Below are 26,093 nucleotides of genomic sequence, written 5' to 3' on the forward strand. Positions count from 1 at the left end.
TTGCTTGGGTGACAGAGGATGAGGAGGGTTTAGTAAGCCAATGCACCACCTCCTCTGCATTCTGTGGCTGGATAGCATGAGCAGCATCTCTAAACAGAAATATACGGCGTTAAGTAACACACTAAAATATACTGGGCCAGATTCATCAAGAGATACGCCGTCGTATCTCAGAGATCCGACGGTCGGATCTATGCGACTGAATCATAAGAATCAGTTCCGCATAGATCTCCCTTAGATCCGACTGGTGTAAGTGACTTACACCGTCGGATCTTAGGCTGCAATCTCCCGCCGGCCGCTAGGTGTCGCCTCGGTTTTTTACGCGTCGGATATGCAAATGAGGAGAACCGCCGATTCAGTAACGAATGCCCACCCGTCGCTTTTTTTTCACGTCGTTTGCGCTCGGCTTTTTCTGGCGGATAGTTACCCCTGCTATAGCAGGGGTAACTGCGCCGTTTCCTATGTTTAGTATGGCCGTCGTTCCCACGCCAAGTTTTAAATTTTAACGTCGTTTGCGTACGTCGATTCAGAATTCGGCCCGACGCAGGTTATGCTCACGCCGAAACCACTGACATCCTAGCGATGTCAGTGTGAGCAATGCACGCTGGGAAATTTAGCCGGCGGCGCATGCGCATTTAAATCGGTGCGGGGACGCGCCTGATTTAAATACTACACTCCCCCTAGCCGCGGAATTTGAATTCCGCCGGGGGAGTTACGATCCGCCGGTGCAAGTTTCGAGGTAAGTGCTTTGTGAATACTGCACTAGCCTCTCAAAATTGTGCCGGCGGATCGTAAATCAGATAGATTACGCGGATCTAAAGATCCGCTAATCTATCTGAATCTGGCCCACTGTGTTAAGTGTGCACTAACGCATTGAAATATATGCCATTAATCTTGCAGTAACGCACTGAACTGTACTGCGTTAAACTAAAATAAAATATACGGCATTGAACTTGCAGTAATGCAATAAACTATACTGCATTAATTGGAACATGAACAAAATAATTGTATCGGCACAGAGTGGTCCTGTGAATACTTCTAAAATAATCAGTGTCACGTCCTATGAATTGAAACAATACTTTTATAATAGAAGGCCTGGACTTTTTAGGCACAACCAAGTTGGTAATATACAGATGAAACTCGAAAAATTTGAATGTCGTGCAAAAGTAAATTTATTTCACTAATACAACTTAAAAGGTGAAACTAATATATGAGATAGACTCATTACATGCAAAGTAAAATAGTTCAAGCTGTGATTTGTCATAATTGTGATGATTATGGCTTACAGCTCATGAAAACCCCAAATCCACAATCTCAGAAAATGTGAATATTGTGAAAAAGTGTAATATTCTAAGCTCAAAGTGTCCCACTCTAATCAGCTAATTATGCCATAACACCTGCAAAGGGTTCCTGAGCCTTTAAATGGTCTCTCAGTCTGGTTCAGTAGGAATCACAATCATGGAAAAGACTGCTGACCTGACAGTTGTGCAGAAAACCACCATTGACACCCTCCATAAGGAGGGAAAGCCTCAAAAGGTAATTGCAAAAGAAGTTGGATGTTTCCAAAGTGCTGTATCAAAGCACATTACTAAAAAGTTATGTGGAAGGGAAAAGTGTGGAAGAAAAAGGTGCACAAGCAGCAGGGATGACCTCAGCCTGGAGAGGATTGCCAGGAAATGGTCATTCTAAAGTGTTGGGGTTTGAACTATCTTGCTTTGCATGTAATGAGTCTATCTCATATATTAGTTTCACCTTTTAAGTTGCATTAGTGAAATAAAGGAACTTTTGCACGAGATTCAAATTTCTCTGAGTTTCACCTGTATAAAAAGTTTATTATGATCATTCCATAATCATAATTGAATCCAAAAGTGAGGCTATGTAGCAGATTGAGATAAATACAATGTCCTAGGCTCTGAGCCTAGGACATTGTATTTATCTCAATCTGCTACATAGCCTCACTTCTGGTTTCAATTATGATTATGTAATGAGTACCTTTTCATTTACATGTTTATACGCGGATTTCCAGTGGCTTTGTACAGTATTAATTGTATAACTTTTCTGTATTGACTTCTCAAATGTGGATATTTTTGATGTATTTTCTATATGCATAATAAACTTTTTATATATTAACCATTCAGCCCCGGACCATTTGGCTGCCAGAGTAATTTTTGCGATTCGGCACTGCGTCGCTTTAACTGACAATTGCGTGGTTGTACGTGGCTCCCAAACAAAATTGACATCCCTTTTTCCCACAAATAGAGCTTTCTTTTGGTGGTATTTGATCACCTCTGTGTTTTTTTTTTGCGCTATAAACAAAAAAAGAGCAACAATTTGGAAAAATAAACCTATATTTTTTACTTTTTGCTATAATAAATATCCCCAAAAAATAGATAAAAAAAGATTTTTTGGTTCGCATCCAGAACATGCGAACGGACCGAAAGTTTACGTGCACTTTCGAAAACCGATTAAAGTCTGTGGGACTTGAACGTGAGAAATCAAAAGTTGCGAATTTTAAAGGCTAATATGCAAGTTATTGTCCTAAAAAGGGTTTGGGGAACCGGGTCCTGCCCCAGGGTACATGTATCAATGCAACAAAAAGTTTTAAAAACTGCAGTTTTTTCAGGAGCAGTGATTTTAATGATGCTTAAAGTGAAAAAATAAAAGTGAAATATTCCTTTAAATATCGTGCCTTGGGGTGTCTATAGTATGCCTGTAAAGTGGTGCGTGTTTCCAGTGTTTAGAACTGTCCCTGCACAAAATGACATTTCTAAAGGAAAAAAAATGATTTAAAACTGCTTGCGCTTTAATGTAATGTGTCGTCCCGGCAATATGGATGAAAACCATTGAGAAAATGGCATGGGTACCCCCTCAACCCCCCCAGCCCATTACCAGCCCATTTGGGTCTTGTATGGATATTAAGGGGAACCCTGCACCCAGAAAAAAAAAAAAAAGGAAAGGTGTGAGGCCCCCAGGCCCTATATACTCTAAACAGAAGTATACAGGCGGTGCAAACAAGACAGGGACTGTAGGTTTTTTCTTAAGTAGAATCTGTTTGTAATTTTGAACTGGTACATTTTTGAAGTGTAGTTCCAGCCAGTAAAATCTATTTTTAAGCTTTTTGGAAAACATAAGGAAGGGTTATCACCCCTGTAACATTTGTTTTGCTGTCTATGCACCTGTTCAGAGGATTTCACCTCACTTTCTGTCCAAATGACAATTGAATTTTGATAATGTTGGGTTTTTGGGGAAACAAGGATTGTTGATAAAGCATCAGTGGAGAGGAGACACCTTTTTCCCATATTAACTCTTACAGGAGAGAATTTCCCATCCTAGGGGTAGATTTTCTCTCACTTCCTGTTGTCTCCCTCTGTTTGTAAGTAGGAGTCGTTTGAAAGTTGGATGATTGAAAGTAGGGGCCGGCCTTATGTACTCTGCAGAAATTTGGGCCTTAGGTGTTGGTGTTGCCACAACACTGTAAGCCCTCACAGTTACTCTTGATGGGTTCAGGAACGGGCCCTGCTGTGAGATATTAGATCAAGAATTGTAATTACATGCCCCTGTTGAACAGGGACAGAAAAATTGGGCCTTAGACACTGGTGCCACAACACTGCAACCCCTCACAGGTACTATAGCTGGAGCACAGGAATGAGCCATGCTGCAAACTATTACAGCAAAAATTGTAATTACACACCCCTGTTGAACAGGGGCCGAAAAACTGGGCCTTAGGCACTGGTGCCACAACACTGCAACCCCTCACAGATACTCTAGCTGGATCGCAGGAATGAGCCCTGCTGCAAAGTATTGCAGCAAAAATTGTAATTACACGCTCATGTTAAACATGGGCAGAAAAGTTGGGCCTTAGCCACTGGTGGTGGTGCCCAGAACGAAAAATATTCTTACAAGCTATCAACATGAACATTGAGGAGGAAGAGGATAGTCACTCAGCATAACAGGATAGTCACTTAGCATCAGCATAGGCAGTCTGTCAGGGCTGGGCTCAGCCCTTCCTTCTCTGTGCCGGCAGCTCAGCTGCCAGCTAATTGCCAGCTCCCATCTCTCCACAGTGATCCACCTGTTGATGATCCCGTTCATCAGCTCTGCCTACTTAAAGCCTTCCAGTTCATTTGCTCTTCGCCTTCGCCTGTGTTAACATCACAAGAGACTTTCTCCTGCGTTCCTGTTGAAGACCTGCTTGACTACGTTCCCTCTGGCCCTCAGATTCTGCTTGCTGTACTATTACCTTTATCGCTGGCTCTTGGACATTGGCTTGACCAACTACCTGATCCGGTTACTGAACTCTGGCTATGTTTTGACTATGCTTACTCCGTTTACCTTTTTATTTTTATTATTAAACAAGTGTGATTTAACTGTACTTCTGTCTCGGTCTTATTCAAGGTTTCTGACACAGTCTTGAATGGATCTCACATTCCAAAATAAATTATTCGGTTACATCAGCATCAGGTGCTTGGTAGCTGGTGATCCAAGACTGATTCATTTTTATGAAGGTCAGTCGATCGACCGAGTCGGTGGACAGGCACATCCTGTGGTCGGTTACAAAGCCTCCAGCAGCACTGGATGTGCGTTCCGAAAGAACGCTGGATGCAGGACAGGCCAGTAGCTCAATTGCATACTGTGCAAGCTTTGAACAGTGATCTATCCTCAAGACCCAGTAACCCAGAGGATTTTCAGTGGTAAAGGTGTCCAAGTCTGATCTTGCCCCTAGGTATTCCTGCAACATGTGAATCAGACGCTGATGATGGTTGCTAGAACCGATCATACCTTGGGGCTGCAGACTAAAAAATTGTCTGAATGCATCGGTCAGACGGCCACCTTCTCCACTGCTTCTTCTGTGACTGACCGAAGCCTCAGCAACATGTTGTCCAGGACCAGGAATTTGTAACCTCCCAGGCTCTGGAAACGCATTGTACAAACCTTTCTGCAAGGCCTCCCGAAGATGTTTCATCCTCTGCTCCCTCTGCGACGGCTGGATAAGGTCTGCAACCTTACCCTTGTAACATGGATCAAGGAGGGTTGCCAGCCAGTAATGATCCCTCTCCTTGATACCACAAATCCGAGGATCGTTTTGCAGGCTTTGCAGGATCAGGGGAGGCCACGCAGCGTAGGTTTGCTGAGGCATTCAGTCCGGAGTCCTCTGGGTCACTAAGGACGACATGATCCGCAGCCACCTCCTCCCAGCCACATACAAGTCCATGGGTTTCTGGGGACTGTAAATGATCCCTTGAAGACTGCTGCTGATGCTGAGTGCTAGGCTCCACCTCCATGCTGACACAATCCTCCTCCTCTTCATGTGTGATTGGCGGGCCCGCAGGAACACTGTCTGGATAAAGGGGGCTTTGAGAGGTAGGGAAGTCCTCCTCTTCCTCCCTCTGTTCTGCCTCAAGTGCCCTGTCCATTATTCCATGCAGCGTGTCTGCTCCAACAGGTGGACAAGAGGGACAGTATCACTGATGCATGCCCTGTCACTGCTCACCATCCTCAGTGTATGTTTTTTGTAAAAAATATGCAGATTTGTGACTGCTCGCTGCTCCCTCTCCCAATCTGACAGCTACAGGGAGGGCTAAGAATTCCCCGCTGATGTCAGTCAGGAGGAGGGAAGGAGAGGAGGAAAGCAAGTACAGAGCGATGCTTTGAAATAAAGTACAAATCAACATACACTAATGCATAGATCATTTTCTAACAGAGGGGATTGTATATACATTACACAGTAATTTTAGCAGCAGGAGAGGCGTGTGCTGTATAACATGCTTTAAAGGAACAGGATCCAATTATTATTATTTTTTTAAGGGTTACAAACGCTTTAAGCCCCGCAAGGATCCAATAAAACCTGTTTCCTACAAGCCAATTTCTTTACTACAAAATTATGTTAAAATACTAGCTAAGTATTAGCTCTTCGGGCAAATTAGGTTATTCTGTCAATCATTCATTCTCACCAAGCAGGTTTTAAAAAAAATCCACAGCCACTAATCTTAGACGGCTTTTCCTGAACATGCAGACACCGGCTGATAATGTGGGTCACATGGCTCTTTTATCCCTGGACACCAATAAGGCGTTTGACAGCATTAGCTGGCAGTATCTGTGGGCAGTATTATCGAAATTTGAATTAGGGTGTCTGACAGGGTATCACATGCTTTTGCTTTTGGTAAGGGGACTAGGCAGGTTTGTACTTTGTTCCCCCTACTTTTTGCTATTGCAACCCAATCCTTGGCAGCCCTGGTTTGTAATAGTCCCCAGGTCACCAGGTTCAGATATGGCGAGCTGCATGAGCTGCATGAGAAGATCATGCATATGCTGATGACATGTTGTTATTTTTGAGAGACATTTCTGCCTCCCTACCTGTGACTATCTATACTGTGACTATCTCTAATTTTGGTCATTACTAGGGCATCACCATCAATTTGGCTAAATCCGCTTTGATGCTGTTGGACGATGAACCAGGATGGCCAGTGATGGTTTTGTGCCCCATCTCTGTTGTCCGCTCCTTTAAATACTGTACTTAGGTCTCCCTCATGCTCACTGAATATTGCCGACTAAACATTCACCCTCTGCTGACCTGTTTCAGGGATAGGATTTATGTAGGGAATAAACTTAAAATGTCAGTGGAGAGGAGAACTAATCTGATAAAGATGATCCTCATGCCACAATTGTTATATTTGTGTCTTATTTCTGTTAGATAATATTTTTTGAATGGCTTATCTTATCTTATGACTGGCTCGCTAGGGCAATGTTATGTTATGGTCTAACAACTTTTTACACTGGAATGTTTTATCTTATTCAGTAAAACTTTCTTGATATAAAAATAAATGGCCTGGGGACTCAAGTGGTTAATGATGCAATAAAGGGAGTATGGGAGATGTACAGAAGGCCATAGCAGCTACTCAGATTTCACTTATAAGCCACCTAAATGGTCATTAAAGGGTACTGAACCATGTACATTGCTTTGCTTCACTTCTTAAATCTGTCAGGTGTTCTTAAAGTGGAACTTCAGCTGTAAAGGGAAGTTCTACTTATTCCCCCCTCTCTATTGGGAACTTTTTTTTGGTTTAAGGGAGCCAGTCCTTATTTCTGACAGATACCCACTCCCATTTCCACTCTGCTCTCTTTGGAAGTTCGCCCCCCTTCCCACCTGCAACTGCGGGACCATTGATAAAACACAGTGCATGTCATGTACAGCAGTGGGAAGCCAGCTGTGAAGCACCGAAAAGTCACAGCCTACTTACCACAAGCAAGAACCGGTGTTGGGGATCCAAAAGCGGGTGAAGAACTGGCCCAGGTGATGACAATGCTGGATCTCTGGGCTTCAGTATACTAAAATGGGTATATGACAGCACGGGTGCTGAGAGGGCTTCTAAAGGTTCCTGAAGATATTGTTTGTGGCTCTGATCGAGGACACATTGAGGTAGGCAGGATTTGGAGGTGTGTTGAGGTCTGAATACCACTTTGGTTTGGTGAGTTTAAACCCCAGAGGGGAGTGTGACACACTGTTTGGAGGAATCAGGTAAAAGGTGCAAAGTTTACAGACAACACTAAAATTACCACCTGTGTCTACTTCAGACTTTTCTCACCACCATCTGCTATTTCTATTGTGTTTCTATTGTTCGCATATGTTAATATGCATACGTTAGCCAGTCATTTCAAACCTTGACAGGAGTGCTGCTTTGATGAATATCTGATACTGGTTTAGTATTGTGAATTATTTGTCTTATGAGAGAAGCTGTCTGTGATTATTGGTGAAAATTTGGTGAAGATTTAGTGATGTCACCACTGTGCCACTCACTGTTCTCCTTGCTGGAGAGGAAACTGTACATGAGGACCTGTGAACAAGCTACTTCATGCTTCTGCTTCATATACTATGTGAATCTCAGCTTTTTGCACCTCTTCTGTTGCTTCTTGCTAACTAAAGTCCCTCATCAATCTTTGGGCCACCAGTCATTAGAAGAGCAACAGCTTCACAAATGTAGAGAGGCTTCAGGCAATGCTGATCACTAGACCTTTGCCTTTTTTTTGTACACAGCTTATGTTTCATTTTAAGAGAAACAAACCATTTTGGATTTGTAATTTATGATGCTTACCCTTTCTTGTTTCTGTAGGAATGCTTCACCGTAAGTCCTGAAGACATCTTCACATTTAGACTCTTGTGCTTGTTTATAAAGCACAAGCAATATTTCATTAAGTTCATCAACTCTCTTTAAAACAATGCCAGGAGTTTTCAAGAAGTATTTTAGTATTGGGAACACATTGTAGAACTGCAGATGAAATGAATACAGCAGTTCAATAAAAAATGCACTTGGTAGTTGCAATGTTTACACCATAAAAGCATAAGTACATTTGTGTCTATGGCAGCCTTCTTTAGATGCAGAATATTTAATTATAAGCAAATTCATATTGATCCGACATTGTTCATAGGTTTTAAAAGTAATTTTTTTTAAGTGAGGCATACTTCCCTGCAGCCCAAATATTAGGGAACTGGTCAGAGTTCTGGCAAGCCCCAAAAGCGCTGGGGCTTGCCAGAATTTCCACGGACTAACTGCAGAAGTGTAAAATAAGCCAATGTATGGTAGGATGGGGTATGATGTAAATTACTAGATACATTGAGTGGTTGAGGAGCTTTGCTAGCCTTCTAACCAGCAATTAAACATACAGTCAAGGTGATTCCCCACCAATCTGTGGATTATTCTTGTCCTATATAGTGTCTTGAAACTGGTGTAAGTCTTCCATCTCCTTGTTGTTTTAGGCAAAATTAGCCCCTTAAATATTGTTTAACTGCTGGTCAGTGCAGACACCAACCAGCAAAATGGTGTTTTGGACTCTGCACTATGAACTGTGGACAAGGTTCAATATGTGCCTGTATCCTAACCAGTGTCGATCCTGACCTCCCTGGGGCCCTAAGCAAAATTACATGTCACATTAAAGTTGAGAATCGGGGGGGGGGGGGGGCGCTGCCGACAGTGACATGTCACATTAAAGTGAGATGAAATAAAGAAAAGGGGGCTCCAATAGCGCAGGTCAATAAAACCAAGGTGAGGTTTATTCAGTAAAAGTCATACAAGAATGATGACAATAAAAGTGATCACGTGATGAAGCAATATGGGGTGCTCAATGGCGTACCGGACGCGTTTCGGCCACAGAAGCCTTCAACAGGGGCGTTTCGGCCCTGTTGAAGGCTTCTGTGGCTGAAACGCATCGGGTACGCCATTGAGCACCCCATATTGCTTCATCACGTGATCACTTTTATTGTCATCATTCTTGTATGACTTTTACTGAATAAACCTCACCTTGGTTTTATTGACCTGTGCTATTGGAGCCCCCTTTTCTTTATTTCATCTCATGGTTTGACCGGAGCTTCAGCCGAGTTCATTGCTTGCACTCCTGGATACGCAGTCTAAGGATCCCACCCGGAATCCGTTGGAGTTCTACAGCACGCCATTTGAACATCACTGGTTCTCGGTGTCCATGCCAGTTGGAGCTTCATCTACAACTTCCATCCCATACCCGGTTGCAGTGGTCCCGGTTTCCCAATGACCACTATGCCGTCTGACTCTTTTGCTGTACAGTATCAGAGTCCAACTCATCCGGTAAGCGTATTTATACCTACCATACATCTGATATCATTGCGATTTCTTTAGATCACTGCAGACAACTTGATCACCTGTTTGTTTCTTCAATCATTGGACATCGGTCCACCCTACACCCTTCACCAATTGTTCAATTGATGATCCACTTCAAGTTCCCAATAGAGACTTGGTTTTATGTTTTGTGTTTTTTCTTTTTCATGGAACGTTATTTCTGACTTTTATGTCAGTCAGATATGTGCACTTGCACCATTTAATGTCGGTGCCCCACTTGGCATCTCACATTGTATTTTAGCGCTACATTTTTTGTTCACTATCAGAGCCTATGGCTCTAATCATGTGCTTAAAAAAATATTGGAATCCATGCATCCGGAGCACCGCATGTAGATTAGGAAGTGGGGTGCATGGATTAGGGGGGTAGTGCTCCTGCGCCCTACACAGTGGTCCACCACTGGTGAGGTGTCATTATCTGTGCTAAGGCACACTGCTGTCAGTGTCACTGTGAGAGTCAATTTTATGTGTGTGTGCCTGTCCATTCTAATTTCTTACCTTCCTGAGTCCTGTCCCTGAGCTACTTACCTAATATATCGAAAATAAAATAAAACATATGTTTTTTGCTTTAATATATACCTTAACTCACACCACTAATGGCATATTGTACTTGTTTGACTGTGCCAGTAAATTGTGGGTGTTGTGTCAGTAAATTTCAATTTGGTAGGTTGGCAACACTGAATTGGAGGCATGTGGAATCATGGGATCTATAGTTCCCTGTGGTAGCACAGTGATAGAAAATGATGTGCTAGCTCTGCAAAACTCCTCCCATCATCACTATCATTATCTAGCGGTGGAGGCATGATTGGAGAATTGGAGACAGCAATTGCAGGTGTATACTGAAATAATAATAATTTCAGGCATAGAAACAGGATTACCTATTCTGCGAACTAGGATTTCCATACCTTGGACGAAGGATGTGCAGTGAGTTTAACAACATCATCTATTATTTCTGTCAATTTCTTAAAGGTTAGATCATCATAGTCAAAACGTCTCCCAAATAACATACTGAAGGTAATATTGGGGGGAGCACTATAAAAAACCTGTTTTTCAAAAGGTTTACCTAAAGGACAAAATAAACAATGACTGTTAAAGAACAATGCTTATATTAATTGTTCAATAGTATACTTTAAATCATTTTACTTGTACAGAGTTGTTAAGAAAGTTGAGTTGTCATGGCTGCCGAGGACTCTTGTAGACAAAAATGATTCAGGCCATCTTCATCACTTAATTTTGCCTAATGGAGACAGTCCGTAGAAGGTACTTTTTGCTCTTTGGCAACCAACCTTATACAGGGTGCATTGACTAATAACAAAGCAGCACTATAAGGTTTCTAAGGAGAGAACACAGCAAAGACTGTTTCCTTTCAGACAATATTAGGCTGATTTACTAAAGTTGTGTTAAAATGTACTTTTTTTATGTTGGGCTTTAGAGCACATCAACAAAATACAATATTATATACATGGGGGGAACTAATGCGCAAACCAACCTAACCAGGGCACAGAGAACTAAACCAATAAATTAAAAACAAATATCAAATAATGAATCTACTAAGCAGCAGCCACGACTACTAGTGCTCACACACTGATACAGATTAAGAATAGGGGGGTGTAGTTGTGCTTGCTGATAATACAATGAGGAATTCTATGTAATCATAATAACAATTCCTGTTAATAAAAAGAAAGTGTTTCCAAAAATAGTAATGCGAACAAATATACACCAATTTCTAGTGGGTAAATACAACAATTCCTGTGTATCTAAATGTGTTCCACTCCAAATGTAATCAAAACCACCCAACATCAATCAAAAAATGTGGAGGGTGATTGGAGTGAAATAATAATCTTTCCTTTTGAGGTAAACAAACGTGCCAACAAGAGCACAGTGCTGATGAGGTGAGAATAAAAAGTAACTATAAATAGTCATGAAGGATATGATCATTACAGCAATATTTCTTCATTAACCATAAATAAAAATAGAATAAATGATATTAAATGTGAATAAGCAATAAAATACATAAAGTGCTAAATCCACTAACAGTGCATTGGGCAAACATATGTGAAATAAATAGTAGATGAAGTCCAGTGAAAATGGTCTTGTAAGTTAATTCCTTGATAATAAAATGTTCAATATCATGCATGGGTGAAAAAGACCCAATCCATGAAATTTCTGCAGTGAAGGTGTCCCACAAAATGTATCCACCACTGGATCAAACACAATGAAGTGACATAAATATTAAAACATGCCAATTAAAAAACGTGTCAGGTGCACGGTCGTGCAAAATAAAACCAATCCAATGTTCATAAAAAATTTCAATCACTGATTTCCAAAGTGCATATGTGCTCCACTAATATCAATAGTCCACAAATGATTCTTCAGTGCATGATGACAAACGTGCACACGTGCTTGCAAACAAAGAACAAACAACAAGATTTCCACAGTGTAGATGTGTAGATAAGTGTTTCTAGAAGCCCCTTACCTTAAAGAGGTTTATAATAAGCCTATGGTAATGCTGTGATCTTTGAGCCTTCATTTGTGGGATTGGAGCAGCAGGCTGGCTGTGGGACACGTACTCCTAGCCTAATCAGCATTACCATAGGCTTATTATAAGCCTCTTTAAAGCGGGGGTTCACCCTTAGAGGGCACTTTTCCCCCTTAGATTCCTGCTCGTTTTTACTAGGGGAATCGGCTATTTATTTTAAAATATGTGCAGTACTTACCCGTTTACGAGATGCATCCTCTCCGTCGCTTCCGGGTATGGGCTTCGGGAATGGGCGTTCCTTCTTGATTGACAGTCTTCCGAGAGGCTTCCGACGGTCGCATCCATCGCGTCACGATTTTCCGAAAGAAGCCGAACGTCGGTGCGCAGGCGCAGTATAGAGCCGCACTGACGTTCGGCTTCTTTCGGCTACGAGTGACGCGACGGATGCGACCGTCGGAAGCCTCTCGGAAGGCTGTCACTCAAGAAGGAACGCCCGCTCCCGAAGACCCATACCCGGAAGCGACGGAAGAAGATGCAGCTCGAAAACGGGTAAGTACTGCTCATATTTTAATACAAATAGCCGATTCCCCTAGACCGAACGAGCAGGAAGCTAAGGGGATAAAAAATTTTTTTTTACAAATGGGTGAACTCCCGCTTTAAGGTAAGGGGCTTGCAGAAACACTTATCTACACATCTACACTGTGGAAATCTTGGCGTTTTTTCTTTGTTTGCAAGCACGTGTGCACGTTTGTCATCATGCACTAAAGCATCATTTGTGGACTATTGATATTAGTGGAGCACATATGCACTTTGGAAATCAGTGATTGAAATTTTTTATGAACATTGGATTGGTTTTATTTTGCACGACCGTGCACCTGACACGTTTTTTAATTGGCATGTTTTAATATTTATGTCACTTCATTGTGTTTGATCCCGTGGTGGATTAATTTTGTGGGACACCTTCACTGCAGAAATTTCATGGATTGGGTCTTTTTCACCCATGCATGATATTGAACATTTTATTATCAAGGAATTAACTTACAAGACCATTTTCACTGGACTTTATCTACTATTTATTTCACATATTTTTGCCCAATGCACTGTTAGTGGATTTAGCACTTTGTGTATTTTATTGCTTATTCACATTTAATATCATTTATTCTATTTTTATTTATGGTTAATGAAGAAATATTGCTGTAATGATCATATCCTTCATGACTATTTATAGTTACTGTTTATTCTCACCTCATCAGCACTGTGCTCTTGTTGGCATGTTTGTTTACCTCAACAGGTAATCTTTATTATTATTTCACTCCCATCACCCTCCACATTATTTGATTGATGTTGGGCGGTTTTGATTACATTTGGGGTGGAACACATTTAGATACACAGGAATTGTTGTATTTGCCCACTAGAACTTGGTGTATATTTGTTCGCATTACTATTTTTGGAAACACTTTCTTTTTATTAACCGGAATTGTTATTATGATTACATAGAATTCCTCATTGTATTATCAGCAAGCGCCACTACACCCCCCTATTCTTAAAATACAATACTGCTGTGTGAATAAGATAAAATATTATCTTAATCTTACAGTAGAGGACTGAAGAATAGATCATTTGACCATGGATTATATGTTGCTACCTTCAGGTGAGTGAAAGCTTTTGCTGGAAACCATCTCCCAGGGTATATACCGTATTTTTCGCTCCATAAGACACCCCCCCCCCAAAAAAAAATAGGGGAAAATGTCTGTGCGTCTTTTGGAGCGAATATTGACGAGACCTCCCCCTGACCTCCGGGAATGGAGTGTGTTAAGCCTGCCTTTGATTGCCGCTGCACAGCTGCTTGTATAGATCTGGTCACAAGTCACATGTCTGGCTCTGTTCCTCCGCACCGGACAGCATAGCACTGTTCCCCCCTCTCCTCCCTGATCACCGGGAACGCAGTGTGCCTTCCCTAGGCTGACCCTGGAGTATTTGGGTCCTCCAAACCCCCCCCCCCCGTTTAACATCTGACAGTTTGCGAGTGGGAACCTCCTCCACACCCTCCACATCTCACTGTCTCTACACAGAATCAAGGTCCGTGACAGCTATCCATTCCCCCCAGGACTGCAGAGGATGAAGAACAGGCTGCACACCACAATGTAATCCAAAATATTTATTTCGACATCCTGACGTGACACCACAAGTTCAGATGCCTGGTATGGTAGACGCGGGTGTAATTTTTAAGCGCTCATAGTAGTGTGCAACTGAGCTTGTGATTTCACTTTGGGATGTCGGAATAAAGATTTTGGATTACATTGTGGTGTGCAGCCAATTTTTTTTTTTGTGCAATGTATCCGGAAGCTAGCCAAGGTGTGCACCCACCATTCATCAGGCTTCCCCACCTCACCTGGAGCGGCAAGTCTTCTTTGCTCTACAGAGAATGATATGCTAGCTGTGAGTTACTAAAATTTCCAGGCTTCTCTATATTTGATCATCTGGATAATGTTTGTGACCTCAGTTGAAGTCTGCATTAGACGAAACGCGTAGGTTAATACGCCAGCTCCAGCCACCCTAGAACTGAGCTTTTATATTTTGCAATTTGCATTTTTATATTTTACAATTTTTATTTGGAATTTTTTGTGTGCATTTGGTCATTTTGCATTGACTTGTATGTGGCTGTGAAGAAGTTTTATAAGAATAAATATATTTTTACTGTTTTACGCTATAGGGAGCCATCCCCTTTTTTCTTTTTCCCCTTTAACACATATCATCACTGTTTGGTGAGGTGAGCACGGACCTACCTGTTTTTTTCTTCCTTATATTGGATGAGGATCGCATGCTGCACACATTTGATAGTGTGTACACCAGACCATCGATACATTAAGGAAGAATTGATAGTATCAATGAGGAATCCCGGTGGTCGATCCAGTTTTCTATGCTTGTAAGATCCCCCACCGCAAGGTGAGCTGGATCCATATGGTTCACTAAGAGCACCCATCCTTATCCCCTATTCTGACGGTGGAGGCACTCCCGGGTGTTTTTGTCATCTCACAAGTTTTCCAGCTTAAGTCCAAAGACTATTGGATCACCTATGGCTTATTATTAGTCCAATGACGAAGCTGTGATGATACTTTTTACAACAACATTCTAACATTGTAGACTAATCATTTAGTGCACTTTTGTGTTGTTTATTATATATTAATTTATTCGTTTCCCTAACATTAGGGATTTTTTATATTGTTCATACTATTAATGTTTCATGCACACTGGTTCTTGGAATATTGATATAATTATTTATATGCACTTTGGAGATTCACATTTTATGTTACACTCTAATGTCACATATTTCCTCTAAGGCCGGGTACACACGAACAAACATGTACGGTGAAAGCGGTCCGTCGGACCGTTTTCACCGTACATGTCTGCCAGAGGGCTTCTGTACGATGGTTGTACACACCATCGTACAGAAGTCCGCGCGTAAACAATACGCGGGGCGTGTCCGCGTCGTCGCCTCGACGATGACGCGGAGACATGGGCGGGCCTGCCATTTAAAGGCTTCCACGCATGCGTCGAAGTCATTCGACGCATGCGAGGGACGGCGGGCGCCTAGACATGTACGGTAGGTCTGTACTGACGACCGTACATGTCCGAGCGGGCAGGATTCCAGCGGACGGTTTTAAAACACGTCCAGGAATATTTGTCTGCTGGGAAAAGGCCCGGCGGGCAAATGTTTGCTGGAATTCGGCCCGCTCGCGCCCACACACGACCGAACATGTATGCTGAAACTGGCCCGCGGACCAGTTTCAGCATACATGTTTGGTCGTGTGTACGGGGCCTAAGGGTTACACCCTATGAGGTCTTGGATACAGTCATAGGGGAGGATATTATCTTTAAGATTCATCTCTCCTGTTTCAGCAATGGCACCACACTTTTATACTTTTTTACTTTTACAAACAATCTTTTTGTTGTGTTTGGCAGCTTGCATTTGTTTTTTCTTGTAAGATTGGCGCAATATTTGTTTCACGTTTTTTTCAAAGGATACATTTGTTATTAAAGCTTGATACTTTTTACTTACATTTTCTAGTTTATGGACAAAACACTGGATCACTCCTTGTGTTGGTTTTTTCACTGGGTTGGCAGATCCTATGTAAGCTATGTAAGCTCAACACATTGATTATTAAATAAACTACCTTTATACGTAGAACTTTTAGAGGCCATTATCCATTACGCAATCTACAAGACTGTAATTTTTCTCCCATATCTACATTTAGACCATTTGGTTCAGAATATTTTTTCAAGTTTTCCTCCTCTAAAACCTAGATGCGTCTTATGGTCAGGTTCGTCTTATGGAGCAAAAAATATGGTATATAACCCGGCCTACTCCAAGAGCCTCCAGTTTTTTGCTAGTGTTCCTAACTGATGGACCTTTTTCTGATTGATACGGATTTCTTTTACTTCCTTCTATCAAGATCTGACTGCTTATCACCTTATTTTGCTGGTGTACACAACCAATTTACTCTTCGAAATATATTGTCATTCAATTGACAATATAACCATTAAAATGTTCTGTTAATGCATTAACAACGTATAAACATTTTGGAAGTAAATACAGATTATGTAGGCAATTATAGGATTCAGAATAAAGATTCTGAGAGAGCTTAAAACCCAAATAGAAGACAAATCATTATAGGAAAACACTATTCATGTTGTCACTTTTGAATTGACTTGATTGAACTTAATAATAAAGCAATTAAAGACAAATTATCAGGTATTAAACATCGATCTTTAAATTTGGATATGTTAACTATTATTGAATTCTGTACATAACTCACCATTATGAGACTGAATGTATGCATTTAAGAACTGCAGTTCATCAATAATCCTGCCTTCAATTGACCCTTTTCCCATCCCAAGATCTCGCAGAATGGTCAGGGTGAACCTTCGGGTCACCTTCCATGTCTCACTATTTGAGAAAAGGATTCCTAAGAGAAAAAGAAGTTATGTATGTAGAATGCTGGAGATTATTTTGCCGAAAATTGTGTGTGTGTGTAAAAAAAATATATAGATGGTCAAATGATTTGTTAATATAGCTTTATATTAGCCATTCACACTAAACTTGTAGATAGAGTTTTGGAAAAAAAAACTCTTAAAACTAAATGTTCCTTCAAACTAAAATGCATGTCTCTAAAGCAGTGTTTCTCAACCAGAGTGCCGTGACACATGCACCCTGGGGTGTTGTCTGGGTTCCCTTGGGTGCAGTGAGCTTGGGACGCAGTTTGCCCTGGATCATTGTCATAGGTACATGGTGAAGTTGTCATAGTCATTGTCATAGGTACATGGATCATTGTCATAGGTACATGGTGAAGGCAGGACATCCTCCAGCACCATAATAACCAATGGCAATGATGGTCCTTTATCCCACACCATGGCCATTCAGGACTTTCATCCAGGGCAGGCAGCATGCAGGGCTGGCCTCAGTATTCAGGAGAAAATGGAGGTCTGCCACCTGAGCCAAATGGTAGAGATCTGGTGTGAAGAGGGGACTGTGTGATTGGGGTCTCTGTAAAAGGTGCTATGTAATTGAGGGGTTCTACGAAGGGACGTCTGATGTTAATGGGTGACTCTGGCCTTTGATGTGATGGGGAAACCTCTGATGTGAAGGGGAGCTTCTGATGTGAAATGTCATCAAGGTGACTGTATGCATTGTCCGAGGCATAGGTTACCTAATGTTAAGTAACATTAACATTTTTAAATTTTAGACTGGGTTGCCTTGAGATTTTCCATAAGATGAAAGGATTTAGCTGTTTAAAGTGTGAGTAAACTCCCATGTATGACTTTTACCTATCGGTAAGCCTATAATAAGGCTTACCTATAGGTACTGTACATATCTCTTAAACATGCACCATTTAGGAGATATTTATCTTAGATGCAGCCAGTGATATCACCGGCGCATGCTCTCTGAAGGAACAGCATACCAGTGCCATAAACAGTGACTCCCGTGTGCCAATCAGATAGCTGAAGCCCGCAAACCCGGAAAGAAGACTGGGTGAAGATAGAAGCTCCATCAACAGTGACAGCACAACAATGGAGGGCTTTGTTTTCTGGTAAGCCTGCCATGCAATGCATAGTAGCACATTATTTAAGCAGACTTAAACTGCCCAGGCCCGTTTTTTTTTGGATGCGTTTTACTACCACTTTAAAGACACAAATAAATGCTACTCTTTATTCATTATACATCATTACATGCAAACAGCGTAAGTATCTCCATTTGGCTTGGTATAAGCCTCTAGCAATCCCCTGTTCAGCAGAGATGAGCTGTGTTACAGTGTTCATTCTCTAACAAGAGGCACGTTGACATGAGGTGAACGCAGAGTGACAATGGGATGTCAGCAATCTGCTGGATCACTCTCTAGTCATATGCTATTAGAAGTACAAGACCTGTAAAAGTTGAATTTAACGGCAACAGATCCCCTTTAAACTATTTTAAGCTTTACAGGCAGTATATCGCTAAAAATAGCAACTGTAAAGCGCCTCTCCTGTCACTCCAGTGCAACGGTGCACAGGCGGGACTTAAAAAAAGTCCCGCAAGCAGCATCTTTGAAGTGCTTTAGGAGCAGTGTATTTACCGCTCCTAAAGCGCCCCTGCCCATTGAAATCAATAGGCAGTGCCACCAAATTGCCTGCAAAGCGCCATGGTAGCGGTACTTTCGGTGTGCTTTTAACCCTTCGCCATGAGCAGGGGTTAAAAGCGCCCAGCTAGCGGCTGAAAAGCACCTCTAAAACTACGGTAGAGTGCCGCTAAAACTAGCGATGCTTTACTGCTGACGTCCTTGCGCCTCAGTGTAAAAGTGCCCTTATTGCCAGACGGAACCTGCTGTACCATGTAAAGTGAACTAAAAAATTTGTGCTAAAGGTGCAAAACATATGTAATAAATAGATAAATGGACCTGCAGCAAGCTGTCACAAAGGTGCTAGAACCTCAGAAGACAAAAGATAAAATATGAACAGCGCTTGCAGGATATAAGTGCAAACCCACACTTACTAGAAATGCAAATGAATTATGTGCTCAAAAAATATAAAACACTGGCAGTGCTGACAATCAATAATAAAGACAAATAAACAAGCAGTCTCTTTCAAAGTGCTGAAAGCTCCAAAATAAAGTACGTAGGTGCTAGAAAAATTTCAGGTGTCTTGTGCCACACTCCCCTCTTGTGACCCCTCTCTTCAAAATGAAAGGACCCTCAGCTTTGCAGTCTGGGATCAAAAGCACTCTGAACTATATGATCTGGATCATGAAGATTGGATCAATTTCTCAGAAGCCTCTCCATTGGGGACGTTCAAAGTAAGCTAAAAAAAACAAGAAAGACAGGGAACTAATAGTGAAGTCCTCTTGGATATGTAAATTTGTGCAATCTAGGCACCACTCACGAAATAGCTGGACTAAACAGGCATCAGTGCTGAGATCCTGGTCTGCTGCTGGTCGGCGTGAATTCTACGGAGGGCGTAAGTAGCATCAATGGTTACGAAACTGGAAGTACGTCAACGCGTTTCACACCTCCAGGGCGTCTTCAAGGAATTGAGGACTCCCTGGAGGAGGGGTGAAACGCATTGACTTACCACCGGTTTCGTAACCATTGACGCTACTTACGTCCTCTGTGGAACGCACGCCGATCAGAGGCAGACCCGGTTCTCTGCACTGATGCCTGTTCAGCCCAGCTATTTCGTAAGTGGCGCCTATAGATTGTGCAAATTTCCATAAAACTTTTTTAGCACCTACACACTTTATTTTGGAGCATCCAACACTTTGAAAGAGACTGTGGCCCGGATTCTCATACGAGTTACGCCGGCGTATCTCCAGATACGCCGTCGTAACTCTGAGTCCAAGCCGTCGTATCTATGCGCCTGATTCTTAGAATCAGTTACGCATAGATTTGTATTAGATCCGACCGGCGTAAGTCTCTTACGCCGTCGTATCTTAACTGCATATTTACGCTGGCCGCTAGGGGCGTGTACGCTGATTTACACTTGGAAATATGTAAATCAGCTAGATATGCAAATTCACGAACGTATGCCCAGCCGACGCAGTACAGATACGCCGTTTACGTTAGGCTTTTCCCGGCGTAAAGTTACCCCTGCTATATGAGGCGTACATGAGGCGTACCAATGTTAAGTATGGAGGTCGTTCCCACGTCGAATTTTGAAAATTTTACATTGTTTGCGTAAGTCGTTCGCGAATAGGGCTGGGCATCATTTACGTTCACGTCGAAAGCATTGGCTTCTTGCGGGTTAATTTGTAGCATGCGCACTGGGATACTTTCACGGACGGCGCATGCGCCGTTCGTAAAAAGCATCATTTACGTGGGGTCACATTAAATTGACATAACACACGCCCACATCTACCACATTTGAATTAGGCGGGCTTGGGCCGGCCTATTTACGCTACACCGCCGCAACTTTGGTTTGAGAATACGGCACTTGCCTGTCAAAGTTGCGGAGGCGTAACGTAAATAGGATACTTTACGCCCGCACAAAGATACGCGGTTCTACGTGAATCCGGGCCTGTTTGTTTATTTGTCTTTATTATTGATTGTCAGCACTGCCAGTGTTTTTAAATAGTTTGAGCACATAATTTATTTGGACTTCTAGTATGTGTGGGTTTGCAATTATATCCTGCAAGCGCTGTTCATATTTTATCTTTTGTCTGCTGTACCATGTACTTGTATGAAAAAGTACCCTGTTCTCTTTGTATTGCATCCTTTGTGTGAAATCCCTGGTGTTACCAGCTGTAAAGAAGTATATCCTACATCAGGATCGCTGTTTTTTAGTTTCATTCATGCTTGAAAGGTAGCACTGTATTTCAAGCACTGCAGCTACAGTATCTCTCATACAGGGAGGGGATCCTTACATTAATCCATCCCTCCTCTCCCTCTCACCATTCACAGAACACTTTGTTTTTTCTTTAAAGAATACAAGACCTTAAAGGGGTTGTAAAGGTTTTTTTTTTCTAAATAGGTACCTTTAAGCTAGTGCATTGTTGGTTCACTTACCCTTTTCTTTGATTTCCTTTCTAAATGTTATTTTTTAGATATGTGCATTCCCGATCGTACTAATGTTATTTTCGTACCCGCAGAATAATGTGTACATACGAAAGCACCAAAATACGAAAACGACGGGATTACGAATGAGCCGCATAACGAACAACCGCAAATACGAACGAACGATCTGACGAAAAATGCGACAAAACGAAAACGGCAAAAGAACGAAAATTACATCTATAACAAAAGATTTGCATTCTGTATCCTGTTTGAATCCCCTCTCTGCTTGTATCCTCAGCCGTATGTTCACACGACATCCACAACAAAAGATTTGCACTCTGTATCTTGTTTGAATCCCTTCTCTGTTCGCACCCTCAGTCGCATGCTCACACGACATCCACAACAAAAGACCCGCACCCTGTATTTTGAATTCCTTTTTTCTGTTCGTATTTTGGATTCAACAGAATGCAAATCTTTTGCCACAGATGTTACACGAACACACGACAAAAACACCAAAAGAAAAAGGACCCAAAATACAGAATGCAAATCCCTTGCCACAGATGTAATTTTCGTTTTTTTGAATGGGCAGTGAGTGTAGTTAGTGAAGCAGCTTCTCTTTTGTGCTGAGTACAGTAGTACAGTAAAGCCAAATAAACTTTTCTGTGGATTTTCATCTGAAGGGAGATCAGTTGGCCAGACTTTTGAACCCAAAAATGGTTTTCTGATGGAGTTTAAAAACAAACAAATTTTCTGAGAACGAACGGAAAACGATCGTTTTTATGTTTGTTGTTAAAAAAGTCTGACCAAGTGTATGGGGCTTAACAATCGTTAATATGGATGAGCCGCGTGTTGAAAGTGCCGCGAATCCCGCGATATATTTACGAAAGTAAAAAATGACGAAAATCCTTTTTCTGTTCGTATCTTCAGTCGCATGCCCACATGACATCCACAACAAATTGTCATAGATGTCACACGAACACACAACCGAAAACACGAACGGAAAAAGGAATCCAAAACACAGAATGCAAATCATTGACGAAAATTCACGAAAATTATTGTCTAACAAGTAACGAACATGAATTAAACAGAATAACGAACCATCCCGCATGTACGAAAATAAAACGGTAACGAAAATACGAAACGATCGGAATACGAAAAAATCTCGTCGTACGAAAAACGAACGGGAACGAACAGGAAAACGGGCGTCTTACGAAAAACGAACGGAAACGAACCTACGGAACGATACGAAACAGAACAAAAAAAAACGAAAAAAAATTCTGTGCACATGTCTATTATTTTTCTTTGTCTGAATTTTTCACTTCCTGTTTGTCCTCAATAAGCTTGCCCCCATCATCCGAGCCATTCTGGCTGGGGGTTAGTCAGCGTGCTCGCCCCCTCCCCAGGGACTAGATCCCTGTGGGGAGACGCTGTGAAAACAGGGATGTAGTCCCAAGGGAGGGGGAGAGCACGCTGACTAATCCCCAGCCAGAATGGCTCGGATGATGGGGGTAAGCTTACTGAGGAGAAACAGGAAGTGAAAAATTCAGACAAAGAAAAAAAACATTTAGAAGGGAAATTGAAGGAAAACGGTAAGTGAATCATCAATGCACTAGCTTAACCACATGCCGACCGCCTCACGCAGATATACGTCGGTAGAATGGCACGGGTAGGCACAAGGACGTATATATACGTCCCCTTTAAGAAGCGTGCCGTGAGCTCCGTGACTTCGACTGCAGGCATACCTGCGATCATGTCACAGTGAGGAAGAAGGGGGAAATGTTTATGTAAACAAGCATTTCCCCAGTCTTACTAGTGACAGGACAGTGTACACAGCTTTCTGTAATCGGAAGCTGTGATCACTGTCGTGTCACACATAGCCCATCCCCCCTACAGTTATAACACAACCCTAGGCACACTTAACCCCTTCACTGTCAGTGTCATTTTCACAGTAACCAGTGCATTTTTATAGCACTGGTCGCTGTAAGAATGACAATGGTCCCAAAAATGTGTCAAAAGTGTCCGATGTGTCCGCCGTAATGTCAAAGTCACGGAAAAAAACTATCCCCTATTTTGTAGATGCTATAACTTTTGCGCAAACCGATCAATAAACGCTTATTGCGATTTTTTTCCCCAAAAATATGCAGAAGAATACATATCAGCCTAAACTGAGGGAAAAAATAATTTTTTATATATTTTTTGGGGATATTTATTATAGCAAAAAGTAAAAAATATTGAATTTTTTTCAAAATTGTCGCTCTATTTTTGTTTATAGCGCAAAATTAAAAACCTCAGAGGTGATCAAATACCACCAAAAGAAAGCTCTATTTGTAGGAAAAAACAACGTAAATTTTGTTTGGGAGCCACGACGCACGACTGCGCAATTGTCAGTTAAAGCGACGCAGTGCCGAATCGCAAAAAGTGGCCTGGTCTTTGACCAGCAAAATGGTCCGGGGCTTAAGTGGTTAATGGAACCTATTTAGAGAATAAAAAAACAAACCTTTACAACCCCTTTAATGTGAATGGACAAGGGAAGAAGAGGGATTGATAAACTACGGGATCACTTTCACAGCTCTTGTCCATTCACAGAATGCCTGTGCTTTGCTGCACAAATTAAACTGTGATTTTTACACTATACAGCAGTGATCCAGATGTGAGATATATACAAGTAACTTTTTTGTACACACCCCAAATATCGCAAAAACACTCTGGCTGGAGTCTCTCTTTAAGGAGTTCACTTATTCACTGTACCTTGGTTATGCTGAAAGTCATCAGCAACGGGTAACGCACCACGATCTCCAAAATCATAGTTTGCCTTCACCAAGGCTTCTTGATTGGCTTCATAACCAACCAAAACCACTGCTTTTATGCTTCCATAATGGAATGTGAAGAACGTGCCATACTTTTTCGCCAGCTGAAAAATAGGTTTAACACAGAATCTTTATTAGAGAGAAGATTCAAAACAAAATGCTACAAATGTTACCAAATGTTAAAAAGAAAGCCAACAAAGAGTATACGTACAATTACTAAGGAGAACATATTACTGTATTGTGTATTGAGTCATCCATCCTGATACATGTGTGAAACCAAGCCCCAGGGCTGTCTTAATGAGAGGGCACATCTGGGCACTGCCCAGGGCCTCATCTGCATGGGGGGTCCCTGCACTTTCCCCAAAGCACCTGGTCTTTGAATCCTTGCTGCCCTGAAATTGGGGACCCCATGATGGCACTGAGAGTGATGGATACACAGGGGAGGCAGGCTGGCAGCCGTGTGCCATGCTGTACAGAACGATACCTATTATTTCACAGCCAGCAGGGAAGGGCAGGGCCGGAGGGTCAGTGATGCTCTGCCCCCGCCCCATGCAGCTTGAATGCTCAGGAATCAAAGGCTGCGGGGTAGGAGCTGGAGTGAGAGCTGCTGAGTCGGCAGCACTGAGAGCCCACCTGCGGAAGTAGCATTGTGGATGGTGTCATGGTGAGCCCAGCTGTCCAGCACTGTTTGCACCGAAAGGCTTGGAATGCCCAGAGGGCTTCTCCCTCCTTCTAGCAGTGTATGTGAAAATATTGCGCAAACTTGTAATGAAAAAAAGGTGAAAAGGTGGGCAGCCAACACACAAAAAATATTTGTAAAGATAATATGTAAAGAAAAGTGTAGCGCCAATATAACTCAGCTCCACTTAGGTGGGAACCCAAAAGGAGAGAGATAATGTAAAATTGGAAATGATCCAAATGTGTACTTAACACTGTGAGGTGTGGTGACAATTATGTGTAATTGAGAATTTTATAAAATCCCAAAAATAAATAAACTTATAAGATGGGAATAAACACCTAAGAGGCAAAAATGTCTGTGAGACAAGTATTCCTGTGTGAATATTAGTGTGAACCCCAGAGGATCAACATATACCTGTTGCCAGTTAAGTCCTGTTAGGAACTTTGGAGAGAGGTATTAATACACTCAAATAAACACACACTAAAGCAATTAACCTGCAAAGGCAGGTGAGCTATAGGTTCAAAACAAGTCCTTTTGGGAAAACATCTTAAATCATTTGGGATGATATTAAATCCGCATAAATTATATATAGTCCGATCCTCTGTTGGGAATAATACATATATATGGTCCTTTTGATTGTATAAATGCGATGTATATCCTCAGCAACACACTTCAATCAGACTTTTGCGAGAGAAGAAATAACTGGGTACTCTTACCAGAACACGATGACCCACTGCTCATCTTACGATGGGTGGGTCTCCAAAGCTTGTACGGGCCGATTGCCCTCTCTGGTTACCCTTGCGATGTTGTTCTCTCAAGGCCTCTCCAGCCTTATGTAGTCTCCGGATAGTGGTTGGTGCAAGATTATACTCACAGACAAAAGGACGCAGGTGTTCTCCAAAAAAGGCAGGTGATGGAATCAGTAGTTGATCACAACAGAGTATGTGAAAAAACAAAAAAAGGGCTCCACATAGTGTAAAAAAGTTACAGTTTTAATGAAAACTTCAAACTTGTGTCACTTAAAAGGTGAGCACTCTGGATAAAAACAACACTTTGAACAAGATTTTCAAACAATGTTCAGCAGTAAAAATCAAAAATCCAACAAAAAATCAAATAAATCCAAAAAATCCAAAGAAACCATGCAGCAAACAAAAAAAAAAACTTTCCAATCCAATGAACGGACAGAAAATATATCCACAGATAATGCAGGTGATGGCGGTATGACCTGTGTACCCTACCGGTTTCGTCGCTATAAGGACTTCTACTGGGGTGTATACAGAGGTCTATGTTCTGTATCCAGTTATTTCTTCTCTCGCAAAAGTCTGATTGAAGTGTGTTGCTGAGGATATACATCGCATTTATACAATCAAAAGGACCATATATATGTATTATTCCCAACAGAGGATCGGACTATATATAATTTATGCGGATTTAATATCATCCCAAATGATTTAAGATGTTTTCCCAAAA

At 41.8% G+C, this 26,093-nt stretch overlaps 1 protein-coding gene across 1 annotated transcript in view; it reads right to left on the reverse strand.

Moving 5' to 3' along the window:
* The window catches only part of LOC120943446 (cytochrome P450 2W1-like), a 61,811-nt gene that overhangs the window by 21,516 nt on the left and 14,202 nt on the right, over positions 1-26,093 (reverse strand). The window contains exons 2-5 of the mRNA XM_040356751.1: positions 23,886-24,048; positions 16,935-17,084; positions 10,544-10,701; positions 8,088-8,261 (exon numbers count right to left, since the gene is read on the reverse strand). Of these exons, the coding sequence (XP_040212685.1) occupies positions 8,088-8,261; positions 10,544-10,701; positions 16,935-17,084; positions 23,886-24,048 (645 nt within the window). The remainder of the gene's footprint in view (positions 1-8,087; positions 8,262-10,543; positions 10,702-16,934; positions 17,085-23,885; positions 24,049-26,093) is intronic.

Source organism: Rana temporaria, chromosome 6, assembly GCF_905171775.1.
Source record: "Rana temporaria chromosome 6, aRanTem1.1, whole genome shotgun sequence".
In the NCBI taxonomy this organism is placed as follows: domain Eukaryota; kingdom Metazoa; phylum Chordata; class Amphibia; order Anura; family Ranidae; genus Rana; species Rana temporaria.